General features: G+C 55.4%; 2 protein-coding genes across 3 annotated transcripts in view; one reads left to right on the forward strand and one right to left on the reverse strand.

Moving 5' to 3' along the window:
* Window positions 1-8,962: 8,962 nt before the first annotated feature.
* On the forward strand, window positions 8,963-10,147 carry LOC135995397 (apelin receptor A-like). The gene has a single exon (XM_065646675.1). It carries the CDS (start codon window positions 8,963-8,965, stop codon window positions 10,127-10,129), a length of 1,167 nt encoding a protein of 388 aa, XP_065502747.1. The 3' UTR covers window positions 10,130-10,147.
* A 6,332-nt stretch (window positions 10,148-16,479) lies between these two features.
* The window catches only part of MORC2 (MORC family CW-type zinc finger 2), a 51,950-nt gene continuing 50,424 nt past the window's right edge, over window positions 16,480-18,005 (reverse strand). For both annotated transcript variants that reach the window (XM_065646457.1, XM_065646456.1), the window contains one exon: window positions 16,480-17,786. In XM_065646457.1, the coding sequence (XP_065502529.1) occupies window positions 17,718-17,786 (69 nt within the window). In that variant the 3' untranslated portion in view covers window positions 16,480-17,717. The remainder of the gene's footprint in view (window positions 17,787-18,005) is intronic.

Raw genomic sequence — 18,005 nt, forward strand, 5'->3', positions numbered from 1 at the left:
CCCTTCCACACCAACCGCCGCACGAACGGCCCCACCGCGCTGCGCTCCCGGCGCTCCCGGCGCTGCCGCTCCCCGGCTGCTTCGTACAGGTGCGGGGTGCGGGGTGCGGGGTGCGGGGTGCAGGGTGCGGGGTGGCCGCGGCCCCCGCGCCGGGACCTGCGGCTGCGCTGCGGGCCGGGCCGGCTCCGGAGCGGCTCCTCCGGCGACAGGCGCTGCTGTTGTGACATCGCGCTCCAACCGACGGCTGTTGCCCTGGCAACACCCGGCCCCCGTCCAGGCTCGGCTCGGCTCGGCTCTGTTCGGCTCGGCTCGGCTCCGCTCGGCTCGGCTGGGCTCTGTTCGGTTCGGCTCGGCTCTGTTCAGTTCGGCTGGGCTCTGTTCGGCTCGGCTCGGCTCCGCTCGGCTCGGCTGGGCTCTGTTCGCTTTGGCTGCGCCCGGCTGGTCGGGGCTCTGCTCCGCAGTCGCAGGTACACTCGACAACCCCCCCCCCGGGCAAACCAGCAGGGCTTTGGTTGAGGCTCCACAGGAGGGAAAAGCCTGAGCCGCAGCCGGGCCCACAACTCCTGTTAGAAAACCCCCAAGGAAGCAAAACGGCCCAGGGAACCCTGATAAGTTGTGGGCGCAGGGAGTCTTGTGCAGACCGTTCCCACCATCTGCAATTTGACCACGAGCCAACCACTTTATTCCATAAATGCGACAGCCCGGGCGAGCTGCTGCGAGATGTTTCTGCTCAACTAGTGTGGCTGTATGGTGGTGATCTCACAGATCACTGGTGGAGCCCAATTTAAGTTTCATATCAATCATTTAGTTTAAGTGCTTATTAAATAGAATGAAACACTTAGAATTATAAAGACATGATTTTAATATACTGTCTGCTTCGCATTATTTTGTAAGCCAAATTTGCTGAAATCTTCAGCTATATGTTGTAAAGTTCTGCTCATATTCACCAAACTTGGAAACAAAAACAGCTACAGACCATTACGGACACCTGTGAGATAAGACCTGTTTTGCACTTTGCTGAACAAATAGGATTCATTCAGACAAAACAACACCTTCAAGCCTGGCACCAAGGAATGTAAACAATATCAACAGCTGAACAAAACAAAGGCCATCTGAGGTCACTGAAAGGATCCAGTGAGAACAAGAAGACCTCAAATACTGCTGTTGGACTGAATCATGGCATGAGGGGCAGGTAAATGGTCTGTGAGGGTATAAAAACCCCAGGATTTCTATGCTGGGCTGGGACGTCTGTAAAGGCATCAGCTCGAGCCGACCCTGCTGTTGTACTGCTCCATCACATTATTTTTTTCTGCAAACTGATGCCTGAGATTTTGGTTTGAGAGACCTGGGATCCAGACTTTGGGGTGGCCTGGCACTAGGCTCCTGAGGGGAGGAGAGTGGGTTGAGATGCAGAACGACGAAACTTTGAAATCCCAGCCAAGCGATATAAAGAACAGGGTGTGCACCCTTCAGCCATTATTTATTACATATATTACAATTCCTTACCTGTTTTCCTTTACACTCTATGTCTCTCAGATGTGAACCATTTAACAAGTCTGGGACTAAGTTTGGATCCAGCCGCACCCAGACTCCTCTCTGAGAAGGAGTTTAGAAAGCAAGGGGTTCCATTCTGACCCTCGGGATGGAATGGAAGAGGCTCCCTCTGCCCTTTCACATCTCCTGTCCCCATAGAAATCACTATCAAAAAACTCTCACCTGATTCTGCTTGGCATATTTCCCGCATGGCGTGACAGAGTGAACCTTGCCATCCAACTCTGTTAAGTCGCACTTTTCTTTAACTGATCTAAAGATCGCTCTGCGGCAAGCAGGACCCTCAATCACTGCTTCGCGACAATTGCTCCGCTCCGCTCGGCTCGGCTCGGCTCGGCTCCGCTCAGCTCGCCCCAGTCGGGACGGTGGGGCCGAGGCGAGGGCAGGGGGAGGCAGAGGGGCGGAGGGCAGAGGGGCCCAACCCGAATGGGCACGCAGCTCTGGAGCGCTCCCCCCGTGCGGCGCCCCAAGGTCCCGGCCCTGCTGTCCCGGCCGTCCTGGGGCAGCCGCTCGGCGCCCCTGGGGTGCCCGTTGTCCTGGCAGGGTGCGGGGATGCCCGGGAAGGGCATCGGGAGAGCCCCCGGGCTGGGCTGGGGCCGGCTCTGCCCTGCGGCGCCCCCGTTGGGCGGTGCAGCCTGGCGGGGGGCGCGGGAAGGGCCCTTTGTCTGCCCCGGGCACTGCGACTGCGCTGCCCTCGCAGGGGGTGACAGCGGCGTCAGGCACAGAGCCCTGGGCAGCTGCCCCGGAGGAGGGGGTCGCACCCCCTCATCCCCCTCCGCCACCCCTTCCCCAGGCAGAAGAAACCCAGCGCCCTCCTGCCGTCCTCCTCGGCCAGGGGCCAGACCCGAAGGGCGTCCTGGCCGGCAGGGGGGCGGCGAGGCCACAATTGGGGGTCCCTTGCACCCCCCGAGACACGTGGCCCTGGAGGCTTCCTCCTCTGAACCCCTCTGCTGTATTACAGATGCCACCAATGCCACAAAACCCCACCAGCAAGTATGCCTGGGATTAAAGAAGCAGACGTCTCTGCATGTATGCATCTGTCAAACTAGTGCAAATAATTATTAAGAATCACTAACAGCAACAAACAACAGTGACGATCACTCACAGGATACAAATATCTACCTAGTGTTATAGGTTAATACAACGTTCTCTATATCAAGGATAGAACAGCAGGTGCTTGAGACCCGTCACACGTTCACATATGGTACCCAGTGCATGGGACACATCACAGGAGAGGACCCAACCGTCCAGAGGTTGGGGGCACAAACTGAACCTCCCCCAGCAGTGGGCTTGGACAGGGACCAAGAAAGGAACCAGCAGAGTCTCAGGTCTTACTCCACCCTGGGTGAGAATTAAGTCATTTTTACACCATAGGGACCTAAGAGGCAGTGGGACACCACTGCCACAAGTAGAATATAGATGCTGGTGATTTCCGTGTTTCACCCAGGACAACCAACAGACGACGATGTTTTCCGTTCTCTCTAACCAAGTTTTCTTTTCCAGACTGTTTTCCTGTTCCTGCAGTGAGGATGACCAGTGGCAGTTACCGATCCTTACTTTTGCAGGGTGTCTTCCTCTTTTTCCACGCTATTTTTTTGCATTTTCAGATGATAAGCTGCTGTTACAGGCCCCAGTTTTGCGCTTATCAGGATGTCTCCTGCTTCTCGGTACTGTTACCAACATGGATTTGCTTGCATTTGCTTCTCTTCTAGTTCATGTGCAGTAGCAGAGAGAAGGCAGCAGAAGTGTGCACTGGCTAAAACCACTTTTTACTGCCAGCAGTAAAGGTGCCTCTTGGCAGGGATCACAAGAAGGACCCCGTATTGCAACTCTTCATTCCTTATATATATAGTTAAGACTACCCACACATTCCTTTTTACCATTTTGAGCCAGCACTGTGCCCTTGTGGCCAAGAAGGCCAATGGCATCCTGGGGTGTATTAGAAGGGGGGTGGTTAGTAGGTCCAGAGAGGTTCTCCTTCCCCTCTACTCTGCCCTGGTGAGACCTCATCTGGAATATTGTGTCCAGTTCTGGGCCCCTCAGTTCAAGAAGGACAGGGAACTGCTGGAGAGAGTCCAGCGCAGGGCCACAAAGATGATTAAGGGAGTGGAGCATCTCCCTTATGAGGAAAGGCTGAGGGAGCTGGGTCTCTTTAGCTTGGAGAAGAGGAGACTGAGGGGTGACCTCATTAATGTTTATAAATATATAAAGGGTGGGTGTCACGAGGATGGAGCTAGGCTCTTCTCGGTGACAACCAACAGTAAGACAAGGGGTAATGGGTTCAAGCTGGAACACAAGAGGTTCCACTTAAATTTGAGAAGAAACTTCTTCTCAGTGAGGGTGACGGAACACTGGAACAGGCTGCCCAGGGGGGTTGTGGATTCTCCTTCTCTGGAGACATTCAAAACCCGCCTGGACGCCTTCCTGTGTAACCTCACCTAAGTTTTCCTGCTCTGGCAGGGGGATTGGACTAGATGATCTTTTGAGGTCCCTTCCAATCCCTAACATTCTGTGATTCTGTGATTCTGTGATTTCAATAACCTGTTTGCTTTGGCCACTATATTGTCTGTTGCCATTTACTTTTTAGTGTCTACGCATGCACCACTCCCCATGGAAGCACACAATGCATATTTCTTAGCTGAGCTTGCAAGACTTGGTTGCAACTTTGCCGCTTTCAGCCCATTTGGTCTGGTTTCTTTAACAGCAGACCCACTTGGAGAGGCGAGGTTGCTGTCAATCAAGTTCAATTGTGCATGTCTTGGAAGACATCTTTATGTTGGAGCGTTTTCCTTAAATAACATTCCCTGCTTTTGTTTCGTGCATACCTACACACCTTAAACTGGAACAGAATAGTATTTGTACCCACTACTTTGAGCAAGGCAGGTTGGGCATACTTAAGTATCCCACTATAAGTAAAACTCTATGATTCTGTGATCATTAATAGCAAACTAATAGATTGTGTCAATATTGGGGCAGTAGAAGGAAATAAATTTGACAATCAGTTCCACCTTTCTCTTCGTTTTGGGCCCTGTCTTACGTTTTGTACCAAAGCTTTGAAACTTCTCAGTTGGGCTTCTGCAGGTTTAGTGTTACCTGTGAGACTGTAACAACCAAGTCCTTCAACATCTCCACAGCCACGGAACAAGCAGTCTGTCCCCTAGGGAACAAGTAGTCTGTGGCTGCTCTGTTCTGTAAGATTGCATCCCTGTTCAATTCTGGTTCCTCCTATAATAATGCAATCAAAGTGGAGGTGGCACTCAGGGTTTTTGCTTGTGTACAGGCCACCTTGGTCAGCAGGAGGCTGGCACCTTGGGCTGTGCGGGGGCACGCACGGAGGAGTGGCTGCATCTGCTTTGCCGAACAGACTTAGAGCTGAGCCACAACCCATTGCACAGCCCAGGGAGGCTCCTGCTGCTCAGCAAAGGGATCTGCACCGCCTGGGTGGTCGGGCTGAGGCCAGTTCTAGAGCCAGGATAGCCCTGTCCCAAGTGGAGAATCCAGCACTTGCTCTTGTTAAATTTCACACAGTTGGTGACTGCCCAGCTCTCTGGTCTATCCAGATCTCTCTGTAAGGCCTCTCTACCCTCAAGGGAGTCCACGGCTTCTCTTAGTTTAGTATCATCAGCAAACCTACGGAATGTACATTCGATTCCTGCATCCAGTTCATTTATAAAAACACTGAAGAGCACTGGCTCTAAAACTGATCTCTTGGGAAATCCGCTGTGACTGGCCACTATAACCCCTGGGAGCCTGCCCCATTGGCTAATTGCTCACCCAACATATCATGGACTTGTCTAGCTGTGCGCTGCACATTTTGGCCACAAGGATACTGTGAGAGACAGCATCAAAAGGTTTGCTAAGATCCAAAGCCACCACAACCACTGGCTTCCCTGGGTCAACTAGATGGGTGACCTTGTCATAAAAGAAAATTGAATTGTTTAAGCAGGACTTTCCCCTCGTGAACCCATGCTGGCTACGACCAATGACTGCATTGTCTCTCAAGTGTTTCTCAATAACTCCCATAATAACCCAGCTAAAAAATGACAATAATTTAATTTCCTCACTTCTCCTTCATTAAACTGATCGCTCTGCATTTCATCCAAAGCCAAAGAGTTTTTAAAATCATTAAATTGCTGCATTCTCTTTCAATTCTCTTCCGTTTTCAAAACCCTCACCAGATTGCTGCCTTAAAACCCCAAAGAGCACTCTGGCCATAGCAGCAGAGAGAGCACAATGGTGCCAATGGAAGAAGCAGGGAGAACTGCCAGGTGGAAGAACATCCTCAGGTGACAAATACCTCTTAGTCAAAAAATGGGTTTCAGCTAAGAAATGTCAGCCTGCAGCACAGGCAGCAGGTCCTGCCTCTGGACTTGATGGCCTGCGGGGATTCCCTGAAGAGCTTGTCACGTACATCTCTTTTCTTTGCTCTTGTGCTGTAGACATATCTGCTTTCCTAGGGGAAAATTCATATTGCCTTGTACTATATGTATTTATTTTATAATATAGACGTGTGTGTGTATGTATGCATGTATATATTTGGTTTCACGAGTGGCTGTTTTGCTGCAGTTCGTAGTAAAGGGGCTGCAGGCAGAGGGATAGAGCTGGGGCAGGAGGATGGAGATGGGGCGGGAGGACGGGTGCAGCCGGCCACCCCTGCTGGGGTCCCACCGCTGCAGCCAGGCTGTGCGTGGAACCTGGCTGGGCATGGCCATTCTGGGGTACCATCACAAAGGTGGCATTGGTGTGAGGAGGGGGACCAGTGTATGGGAGAGGTTTAAGGACAAGATGATTTCTTGCGTAGATGAACTTGGAGTCTCTTCTCTCCAGCTTGGAGTTTGCACTGAAATCTGCTGAACTGCCATCTGTGCAGCAACCCTGCCTGGGAGACAGCAGCTGGGTGCTCACCCAGGGGAAGGATACGAGGGTGCACAGGCTGATGGAGCCCACTGGGGCCAGTGGCCGAGCCTGAATCCTCCCCAGAAACCTTGTAGCCTCCATCCTGTGGGGATGGAGCCATGGCACAGGACAGCCCCACGGCAGAGTTCTGTTTCCCCAAGTGCAATCTCAAGCCTCTCGAGAGGATGATGCATGGCCATGGGAGCAAGCAGAGGATGCCACCCATCCACTGTGTGGGTCACCTAGCAGAGATGGTAGCTCTTGGGAATCACCTGTCATTCTTCGAGCAGGAAAAAGCCACTCCTGGTTAACTTGGTGCCTTCAGTTCAGCCACAACCAGTGCAAGGGGACACAAAGAGCTCAGCCAAGAGCCCTGGCAGCTCCTCAGGGCAGGGCACTGGCTTGGAAAAACAGCTCCCAGCTACAGCAGGAGAGCTGGGACCACCCCCTCCAGGCAAGACAAGTCCCCCCTGCCCAATCCTGGCTCTACGTGACACCTCAAGCCCCATCAGGGGGCCTCACCTGCTCTCCGGATGGGTGGGGGACAGTGGCTAGGGCTTGGAAACCACACAACCCTGCCTGGGGCAGTGGGGCTGGGGCAGTGCAAAACTCTTCACCTCCTTGGAACACCACCTCCCCTGCAGCCGTCACAGGTGGTGACCAAAGATATCTCCATCTTCTTCTAGGGTCCACCTTATCACCCCACAGCCATGAGGATTTGGGGAGCTCTCCTGTGAGCACGCACAGCACAGCCCCAGGATGTCCTTGGTGGTACCAACACATCCTCACTGCCTGCAGCACAGACACCACTGCCCGCTCACGAGCTGCAGCAGGTGTGGGCACCCTTCCTGCTCACCCCGCAGCACCTGTGACTCCCAGCCCGGCACAGCGTGGCAGCTAAGGAAAGGCTCTGCAGTGACAGGCACACTGTACAGAGTATGAGGAAGACCCAGAAATGTCTCTGCTGCACAGGGAGGTTCTCTTGCCTGGCTCCAAAGTACTTACTGACCACAGTCCAGGGTTCAGTTTGCTCACTGCCCCAGGAGACAGAACAACTCCCCTCTCAGTGAGGGAGCAAGCAGCCCAGCGCAGCCCAGCACTCCCTCCCTGCTCCTGGCAGCACTGCAGCTGGCCACTCGCCACCTTGGACCAACACAGGGGAAGTCTTCTGTAAGCCGCTCCTCAAACAAGGATGTATTTATGGTGTGTCTGAGAGAAGGAAAAGAAAGAAAATTAAATTTCTTTGAAATCCAGAGACTGTGATCTGCAGAAAACCAGCCCAGGGGAGAGAGAACTTGCTTCCGGAGACCTCGCAGATGCTGCTGGCTCCGGGCTCCTGACAGCCCTGCCTGTTCCCCACCCTTGCTGTGGATGGGGAAGGGGAGAGTGAGGATGCTTTGTGGGTGCAGTCTCACTGGGGAAAGTGTGAACACTTGACAAGGGGCCCCGCTGCTACTGAATGCTCCAAATCAGGGGGTGGTTCAGCTGTGATTTCAAAAGGAAGTCCACGCTCTCAGCTGCAGCATCAGCTCCTCCTTTCCCCTTGCCTGAACCAAGTGGTGCAAAAAGCTCCTTCCCCTGCTCCAGCACAGGCTCACTCTCCTCCTATGCTCAGCAAATAGAGATCGTTTTCCAGGAGGCAGCTGCCTTCTCCTTTTCACCAGGTCCAGTGGGACCAAGGACCTGGTGGCTCTTACAAAACACTGCCCAGAACAGAACAAACTTGTTTCTGCCTTTGAGAAAACACGGTAAATGTGCAGGTGTTTGCTGAAAGCAATGGGAAGGACACCCCACTACCTCTCCTCCATTCCTCTGCGCTCCAACAGGGAGGCGACAGCAGGTTTGGTGCTGGAGGGAGCTGCTGGAGGAAGGCATGAGGTGCTGGTGGAGACGTGGAGGGTGGCACTTAACAGGGCCAGGATGCTCTGAGGCCTGCTTCACCTCCTTCCACCAGACCTCAAAGTCCCACTCGGCCAAGGCTGTGCTCCAGCATGGCAACACCAAGGAGCACCTGGTGCCAGGACAGAGTGGCGACATGCCTGGAGCAGGGACCCCAAAGGCTCCCCACGCTGAGTGCTGCTCTGCTTCCCTGCCGTGCTCACCGGAAGGCTTTTGCACCTTTTGCTCTCTGCGTTCTCGCCTGCTCATCCTGCTTCATGCCTGGCACTCTGCTCCGGTCCTCAGCTCCGGCGCTGCGCCGGGTGTGCACTTACCTTTAGAGGCAGCAGAGGTGTGGACCTGGGGTACGTGGGCACTGCACCCCCTCGGGAGACAGTGCAGCAGGCATTGTGAATTTTATACCAAGATGCCCCCGCCCGAGCGCTGTCGCCCCTCACCCGTCACCCTCGGTTCCCGCCGGCAGCGCTGGGGCTGCGGGCAGCGAACCGCTCCCGCCGCCGCCCCGCTCGCCGCGCCTCCCGGTGCGGGACGCTAGCAGCCCTCCGAGCCGCCTGCGGGGGGGCGGCCGGGCCGGGGGGGGCTGCCGGCAGCACCCGACAGGGAATCGGGGAGGAGGATGCTGCGCCGGGGCGGAGCGTCGGTCCCGGGGCCGCCCCGGGGCAGGGGTGGCGGTGGAGCCCATGGCTCCCATATAGCGGCGCGGGCGGGCGCCGGGGGGGCGGCCGCGATGGAGTACGCGGAGGTGGACGAGTACTACTACGGGGAGGAGGTGGCGGGCAACGGGACATGGGAGGCGTGCGAGTGGCAGGCGGACTGGGAGGCGTCCTTCTCGCTGCTGCCGCTGCTCTACCTGCTGGTCTTCGCCCTGGGGCTGTCGGGCAACGGGCTGGTGCTGCTGACGATGTGGCGCGGCCCCCGGGCCCGCCGCCGCTCCGCCGACGCCTACATCGGGAACCTGGCGCTGGCCGACCTGGCTTTCGTGGCCACGCTGCCGCTCTGGGCCGCCTACACGGCGCTGCGCTTCCACTGGCCCTTCGGCGCGGCGCTCTGCAAGCTCAGCAGTTTCCTGGTGCTGCTCAGCATGTTCGCCTCCGCCTTCTGCCTGGGCGGCCTCAGCGCCGAGCGCTGCCGCGCCGCCGCGCCGCCGCCCCGCGCCGCCCCCCGCCGCCGCCCCGCCGGGCTGGGCGCGCTGGCCGCGCTCTGGGCGGCGGCGGCGGCGGCGGCGGCGCTGCCGGCGCTGCTGCTGCGGGAGGCGCGGCGGGGGCCGCGCAACCGGACGCTGTGCGAGCTGGCGGCGGGGGGCGCGGGGCGGGCGGCGGCGCTCAGCCTGGGCGCCACGGCGCTGGGCTTCGCCGCGCCGCTGCTGCTCATGGCCGTGTGCTACTGCTGCGTGGCCGCCGCCGTCCGCCGCCAGCTGCGGCCGGGGCGCGCCGAGGCGGCGGCGCGGCGGCGGCTGCTGCGGCTGATCGCGGTGCTGGTGGCCGCGTTCGCCGGCTGCTGGCTGCCCTTCCACCTGCTCAAGAGCCTCTTCGCGCTGGCGGCCGCCGGGCTGCTGGAGCTGCCCTGCGCGCTGCTGGGGCTCATCGCCCGCCTGCACCCCTACGCCACCTGCCTGGCCTACCTCAACAGCTGCCTCAACCCGCTGCTCTACGCCTTTCTCGACGGCCGCTTCCGCGCCCGCTGCCGCCTGCTGCTGGGTCCGCGCCGCCCGCCCGCCGCCGCCTGCACGCTCAGCGGCCCCACGCAGCGCTCCGAGCTGGGCTCGGCCGGCACCAAGCTGTAGCCCCGCCGCGCCCCAATAAACGCCCTTTCGCCGCCGGAGCCCGCTGCCTTCTTCGCCCGGCTCCGCTCGGCGCCGCAGGGGAGGGCGGACACCGGGGGCTCGGGGCCCCGCACCCGCCGTCCCGGCTCACCTGGCGCTGCTCCCCGCGGGGCTCTGGCCGGGGCCGCCGGTTTGCCAGCCCGGGGGCAGCCCCTGTGCCGCCGGCCCCGGTCTCGTCCCGCCTTCCCCGCCGCCTGGGGACGTGTCTCCCCTCCGCCGGCAGCTCCCTGCGGCGAGGGGGCTCTGGCACGGCCGCTGTCACCTTTCTAAGCCGCCGGTCTCACGGCCGCCCAGGCAGCATCCTCTCGGCCTTGCTCACGTTCGGGGCCCGTCCAACCTGTGCGCGGCCGTGTCTGGAGGCTGCTCAGCTCCTCCCCTGGCAGAGAGAAGCTTCTTGAGGGCTGTCCAGGACAGCCGGGTAGGGACGTGGAGGTGCTGCTGTCCTCTGGGCATGGGTGTTCCAGAGGGGCCCTCCAGTCTGCTGGACCCAGCATGCCGGGAGCTGGGTGTGTTTTCCTTGAGCTCAGGAGAGCCAGCCTTTCCTCAGGCACAACCTGGTGCTGGAGGTGTCCTCTAGGAAAACCCTTCCCCTATCCAAGGGGCGACACCTGGGTATCTGCCCACTGAGCTGACACCAGACAGGCAGCACAAGGGCCTTCGAAGCGTTGCATTGGATAGGAAAGTTACTCATCCCATGCTGCTGTGAGCATGAGCCTGTCCTACTTTGGGCTGAGATAGTTGTCTCGTTTCTGAAATGCCATGGACACATTACCCCTTTCCAGCTGGCAACGGGCCACCCATTTGTGGAGTCTAACGACCATCTCCGAGGGCTGAGCCTCTCAGAGGGTGCAGCTGCTTAAGGTGCCGCTGCAGGAGCTGGGACAGGGCCAGCCAAGCCTCGTGGTGGGGATGCTGCCCCACCAGGGAAGTTGCGCTGGAGAAAGCTGGGTCTGAGCTGAGCGGATGCCCCACTTGGCAATGCTCTACGTGCGGGTGGATGTGCTTTCTTCCTCCTCTGGCTCCGCAAATCCTGCTGCATTTTTGCTATCTTGTCTTGGCACCCACACGTACCTCTGCAAGCACAGCCTGCCGAGCCCAGACTGAAGTGAGACCTGTGCAGTGGCACAGAGTGACAGGCTGTCCCCCTCAGGGCTGTGTACGCAGGAGGACAGAGGAGCGTCAGGCAGCACAGATGTAGGTAGGAGGTCCTCGTGCCCGCTCGTCATGGCATGCCTGGACGGGACATCAGGGCAGTGTAAGCACCAACTGCTTGGTGAGGAGTCCCTGCTGCTGCACTCCTGGGGCATCCCTGGGGAAAGCTGTCGTCTCTCCATGCCCGCGCCAGGGCACCAGCACCAAACTGGGACAAGCTCACTGTCTGTAGCCTCCCGTTGCTCATTCCCCTTCAGCTCAGCTGGACAGCTCTACCTAACCAACGGCATGTTAAAAAAAGCCGAATCCTGCCCATCCCTCCTTCCAGGCAGTGCCCGCCTCTGCCCAAGCCTTGCTTCTGTATGGCTGGGGACTTTTCTTTCCCTGTGAAATGTTAGAACTAGAACACTTGGGACACTGGCTGGGGCAGCTGTGGACGTGGCTCCAGACCGCTCAAGGGAAACTCCAGGAAGGAGATGAGCTGACGGTGGGGGCAAAGGGGATGTGAGAAACCTCCTGTGGTCACACTCAGGTGCTGCACAGGGTGGAAGAGGATTTAAAAAAAAAATCAACTGAGCCTTCTCCAGCCATGCCCAGTGGCTTGTGCCAGACAGGCAGAGCTGGGGGGGCTCAGGAGGGGCAGAGGCAAGAGAAGGGAAACAAGGGTACATGGAAACCTCAGTGTCTCAGAGCCAGCCCCTGCACCATGGCACCCACGGTGCTGCACTCAGGGCAAAGCAGCACCAGCGTCACCGCTGTGCCCCGGCGGTTCCTCGCTCCCGGGCTGGAGCAGCTGGGCTGGCAGGGGATACCCAGCTGCCTGTGGGGCCCAGGACAAGGAGCTGCCAGCAGCTCCCAGTGCTCTGACAAGGGCCCCACTGTGGGCTCAGCCCCAGGCGCTGCCGCACCTTGGCCCAGGGCTGGCTCCAGTGCTCAGTGCCTGCCTTCACGCCTCTGGGAAGGCGGCAGCTGACCCTTTCAGGGCAAGGGGAGATGCTTCCAGGCAGCTGCAGCAGGAGCTAGCGGCTGGCAGGAAAACGAAGACTTTATCCCCTTGTCTTCCAAAGAAACGCAGCAGAGCCAACAAAGGCAGGGTGGGGGTGCCCCGGCAGGGCCCGGGATGCCTCTCCCGCTGGGGGATGTTTCCCTGGAGATAGGGCAGTACAGGGGCTGATGCTTCCACACATGTCCTGTGTTCCCAGGCGCTGGCAGCTCCTGCACAGACAAAGAGGCACTTGATGAGCTGGTGGCAGTGCCCTTGCTCAAGAGGTCCTGCCATGCAGCCCACGCCTGGCAGCTGAGCTGGCAGCTTCACCTCAGCCTGGCCGAGTGTGGCCCAAGGGAGGCAGAAAGGGACTGGCCCTGGTGCCAGAGTCACATTGGGCGAGGGCACAAGGCCACCAAACCTGCACCACCACAGCTGCCGTGCCTTCCTTGTTGAACAAAACCAAAGGCACGTACTCCGAGCTCAGACAGGGATGCAGGAAGCAGGAGCCAGTGTGGTGGCACTGGCCTCAGTGTGGCTCCTCAGCAGCTGTTTGCAGAGCCCACCCCATCACCTGCGCACGCAGCACAGGCGCACGTGGGCAGCAGCCCCAGGCAGGGCAGCCCTGCGCACAGCAGCACAGCATCATCGCTCCTTGCTGCGGGTGGCTGCAGCTTCTTAGAAAGAAGAAACAGGGAAAACAAGGGCTGTGGGCTTGGTGCACCGTGCAAACATCCTGGACTGGTACCCACCCTCCCTTCTTCCAGGCTGAGCCAAGGCTTCTGGGTTTTTTTAATTCCAGCTGCCCACGACACTGGGACTCAGTCTCCTCCATCCCAATGAGTGATGTGCTCTGCAGCACTGTGCTCCAACATGTCCCTCACTGCTCAGATACTTTGCTCAGTGTGCTCAAGTAACAGTAGCAGCTTTAGAAGGGCTTTAGCATCCCCACCCCAACCCCTGCTCTCTTCAGAGTGGCAGCCCAAGGAGAAGAGGGAGCATTTGAGGGCTGGAGTGGCCCAAAGCACCTGCTTTCCACGCACACTGAAACCACAGGACATGCAGCTTGGGCTCCCAGAGGTCTCCATGAACCTGGTCTCTCATTCAACTATGTTGCAGGTGCTGAGTCCTCCAAGCCACCCAAGGGGTGCTGAAGAATTTCCTTGGAGCTTTCCCTCCAGTGCAGGCTTAGAGGACGGTCTCCTGTGCTCCCACTGCTGCAGCTCTGCTGATGAGAAAGGGCACAGCGAGATCATCCAAGAGTTGCCTGTCTGGTTCTGTCCCACTCCTTGTGCACCAGTCACGTTCAGTTGTGTCTGTCCAGGACTCTGAGACCACAAACAAATTCAGATGCTGCTAAGAGGGATTTCGAGATAACTGGTACTCTCCTGAGGAGAACAAGACACACTGGGGTCCGGAGACCAGAAACTTTCTTCGCAGAGAAGATCGCTGTGCCTTTTGGGTAAGGCAGCAACAGAACAGACTGAGCGTGCCCCACTGCAGGAGAAAGAACAGCCCTGTAAGGCAGCTGAAAGCAAGCGGCACCCCAAAGCCCAGCCAGTCCTTACTGTAAGCTGCAGGAATGACCTGCAAAACAAAGGCAACGTTGATCCTGTTGTCATAAAATCAAACCCCAGAACAGACACCAGTGATGCAGAGTTTCGAGCCTCCCCTTAAGGAACAGCAGCAATACATGACCCTTCAAAGACGTGCAGGCAGGACCACATCCCTCACACTGGGACAGGGACCCATTGCTACAAGCTCAGGTGTTCTTGTCGCACTCCGCAAGAGAAACTGGGTGAATCCGCACGAGGTGGAGGATTTCTGACAGCGGCCTGGGCTCCAGGGCAAGGCTGGCACTGAGCGAGGGAAGAAGCAAGGACAACCATGGCCCTGCTGACAGGAGCTCCCAAGGTTCTACAAGGCTCTACAGCGGGTGAGAGGCTGAAGCAAAGTTGGCCTGGAGCAATAATCACGAGATCCAAAAGTTCACATTAAAAAAGTTGTTTTCCTGTCTTATTGTTAAATACATAAATTAGCAACCTTACCAATAAAACAATCTATGCTACAAAGTATCCAAGTGACAATTGTGGGAGGAATTTCAAAATGGATGACTAATGATGGGTGTAAAGGAGGGACTTAAGGTGGTCTGTAAAGGGGAAGCTGTAAAAATGCAGCTCTTGTGCTTTTATTTCTGCTGGAAGAAACAGCTGGAAGCAGAAGGGGAGACTGAGGAACCAAGCCCAGACGCGGTACCAACAGGCTGAGCTGCGGCAGGAAGGTCTCACAGCCGAGGCTGCAGCAGGCGAGACGTTTTCTGTGTAACAGCTGCGGAGCTGCCCAGGGCAGAACACGCTCACTGCAGGTGAGTGATGCAGAAAAGGGACAACTCTACCCTTGAAGATTTTAAGAGCGCAGCTGGAAAAGACCCTGAACAATGTCATAGAGGTTTCGAGCACACCTTCCTTGGCGCGGGTTATTTAGATAACCTCCAGAGGTCATTTTGTTCCTTTATTTTTTAAAGGCATTGCTAAAAACTGATGTTACACATAGTTAACAAGGTTACAAAAAAAAAAATCAAATTGAAGCAGCTGCAGAGAAGGCCTACCAGGAAGGTTTTGAGGATTAAAAACTTGTTTTAGTTGCACTTAAAGCTCTTGGCTTGCTTTTCCTAGCAAAATGTAAGTTTAGAGAAGACACAATTGTACTGATGAAAGTAACTCCAGGGAAGAAATGCAACTCAAACAAAAATACTTGGTACAAGAAAAAAAAAATGAAATGTCATTTAAAAAAAAAAAAAAAGTTAAAACTGGAAATGAGAAATTTCCAGAGAACAGAGGAAAGAAAACCAAAAACAGAGTAACACCTTCCTAACATGAGAGCAGGAGCAGGGGATCAAACTGTGTCAGGAAGCTCAAGAAATGTGTAAGAGCTGTTTGTCTCACATCGGTACACGCCAGCTGTTATGAAAAAGCCTGCAAGCAGCAGCATCTCTGACCTGTATTTTAATTAAATCTGGTTCGTTAGAATTTCTGCTGGCCACCTGGAAAGGAAAAAGATTTCTTCTTTCACCTTGTGCTGGTTTGACTGAAAATGGATTGATTTTCTTCGTGCAGTTAGAAACCTTTCTTTTCCATAGCTAGCGTGTTCATTATTTGGACTTAGTCTGAGAACAAGAGATAACAGCCCAGCACAGGGTTAATGTTTCAATTGCTCAGGTCTGTGAGCCAAGGACACTCTGAGCTCTGCCCACAGGTGTGAGGTATCGAGGAAGGGGATGGACGGACAGAGCTGGACTGACACCCACACTGACCCATGGGAGTGTCCCAGCCCATTAGCCTCATGCTCCAGATTTAAGAGTTGCGCTCTTCCGCTGGCTTCTTCCACTTTTCTCTTGCTGTCAAGCTGGAAGAGTTTCGGTCAGGACGTTTAGCTCGGCATTTTGCCATCCTGCAGAGCCCTCTGGGCTTTTCTACATTTTTCCTCTCTTTTTGTCTCTCTGGGATTGGCTGTTGGGACCAGGTGCTGCTTCCTGGGACTGGCCGCTCAGTTGTGGACAGAGTTCGTGAGGAATTGCCTTGAGTATCTTTTGTTTCTATTTTATATATATACTAGCAGTGTATTAGTATTGTGTCATTTTATTAAACTGTGTTTATCTCAATCCAAGTTTCTCCCTTCCCTTTTGATTCTCTCCCCTGTGGTGGGAGAGGGGTGAGCGAGCGGCTGTCGTGGTTGTACTGCCAGCTCGGGTTAAACCATGACGCACCTCAATATAAAACTCAGCTTCTACAGAAGGATCATTTTCACCTGACGCACCAGTGTGCCACCACAATTAACAAAACCTCCAACACATATAAGGAAGTGGAGAAGCCCGGTTGAGCTTGCTCCTGCACTTGAGGAACGCTGCCCCTCTGTCCAGCAGGGTGTCTGGGGGATGCTCCTTTACCTGCATTTATGCGAGGACGTCTGGGCCCAGATGCTGAAGGAAAGGAGTCATTCTCACTGTGTGCTGTTACAAGGACCTGGAATTCAGGTAATAAGCAAAAGTTTTCCCTCTCTCCTGTGGTATGTAAAACCTGGGAGATCTCCAAGACTATAAACCATTAGTGCTCAAGATTTTCTGTGCAACAGACGTTTAATTTGTAATTTTTTTTGCAAAACATCTATTACACATTCAGCTGTCAAAAGAACCCAAATGGTCCATTCCGTCTGATGTTCCTGAAGGTCACCTCTTGGTCACACTGTGTTTCTTCACGCTGTAGGGAATTTCAGTTTTCTGAGCACTGAGTTCATGGACACATTGTCCTGGAAGACCTGAGAAGCTGGCTAGCCAGTGAACTCAAACCGAGTCACCTTGGCCACAAGTGGTCTGCCAGCAGCTGTAGTGCAGCCTCCAGCCGGGAGGACGAGGGACAGGCCCGGTCCTTGCTGCTGACCCAGGGCCAGATGCGACTTGGCGATGCAGGGCTCCACAGGCTCCAAATTCTGGCACTCTAATAAAATTACCTGGAAGAGCAAGTTGATCAAAGCAACACCAGCCTGAGGGAGTGACAACAGAACAGAGGGTCACTTTATTTTCAGCTGGTCGAGGAGTTCTTCTGCCCTTGCAATTATGTCTCAAAAGCAACAGCAGCGAAAGTGTGCGATACGGTGACTGCTAGAAAAAAATCTGAAGTCCAGCTTTCTCCCTCTGATGACCACAACCCACTGCGAGCAGCCGAGGAGGCCATCCTCTTCTGAAAGGAGCCTCAGCCTCTGACTGTCAGCATGGTGACAATTCCATCTGATTACAGAGACCCACTGCACTGGCAATTGCCAACCCCCTGCTCCCAAACCCCCAGAACCTCAATTTTGTCCCCTCTACTCAAGCTCACACAAGGACTGTGTTTTCATCTCCTCTGTGTAGCTCAGTTTCTTGACTTGGCCATCTCTAGCCCAAGTATCTTCGAGGTCAAAGTCCTGATCTCCTCTTCCATAACTCAAGGCTTATTTTTAAGTTGCTGCCAGGTTCTTACTTGAGACAACCTGCTAAGGCGGGATGTTCTGGTCTTCCAGGTTTAGCATGTGAATATATCCCAGATGCAAAAAGGGTACTCACACTTTTACCTCACTAAAAACATACAGCAACCCTCCCATCATATCAGACACAGTTCCTTTTTCTTTTAAAAATAAATATTTATAAAGAAAAGGAAGTGATTCAGATAATTACAATGTTAAAAATATTCCTGCCAACAGCACAAATGTCTTTTTCATGTAAAGTCACAAGAACAAGTTGTACACCAACACAATATAAGTACTGCCTAGAAACCCTCTCTTCTCATCCGCTGCCATAATCCTCCACTGCAGGAATCCACAACTCCCATCGGAGCAACGAGCTCCTCTGCGCTTCTCTAGGACTTGTACTGGGGCTGCTCAATCTCCTTTTGTGATCAAGTCCTCGATATATGCATCCAGTTCATCATCTGTATTAATATCAATGTCCTGAAAACAAAGGCACAAGAAATACCAGTGAAAAGGGAATCTTGAAAAACAGTGTAAGAACAACACCACAGAGCAGCACGGCATCCTCTGCAACACGGTCCTGCTCAGCCTTTGCTCGCCAGCTGCTGACAGCTGCTGTGAAAGCACCATCAGCTTTCCACGTCAGAGCCTGACGGACAACGCCTGGAAACCAGTCAGCACTTGCTGCTCAAACAATGC

This window comes from Caloenas nicobarica, chromosome 16 (genome assembly GCF_036013445.1).
Source record: "Caloenas nicobarica isolate bCalNic1 chromosome 16, bCalNic1.hap1, whole genome shotgun sequence".
In the NCBI taxonomy this organism is placed as follows: domain Eukaryota; kingdom Metazoa; phylum Chordata; class Aves; order Columbiformes; family Columbidae; genus Caloenas; species Caloenas nicobarica.

Excerpts from the sequence above, each read along its gene's own strand:
- LOC135995397 (XM_065646675.1), top strand. The coding sequence starts at position 8,963 with ATGCTGCGCCGGGGCGGAGCGTCGGTCCCGGGGCCGCCCCGGGGCAGG.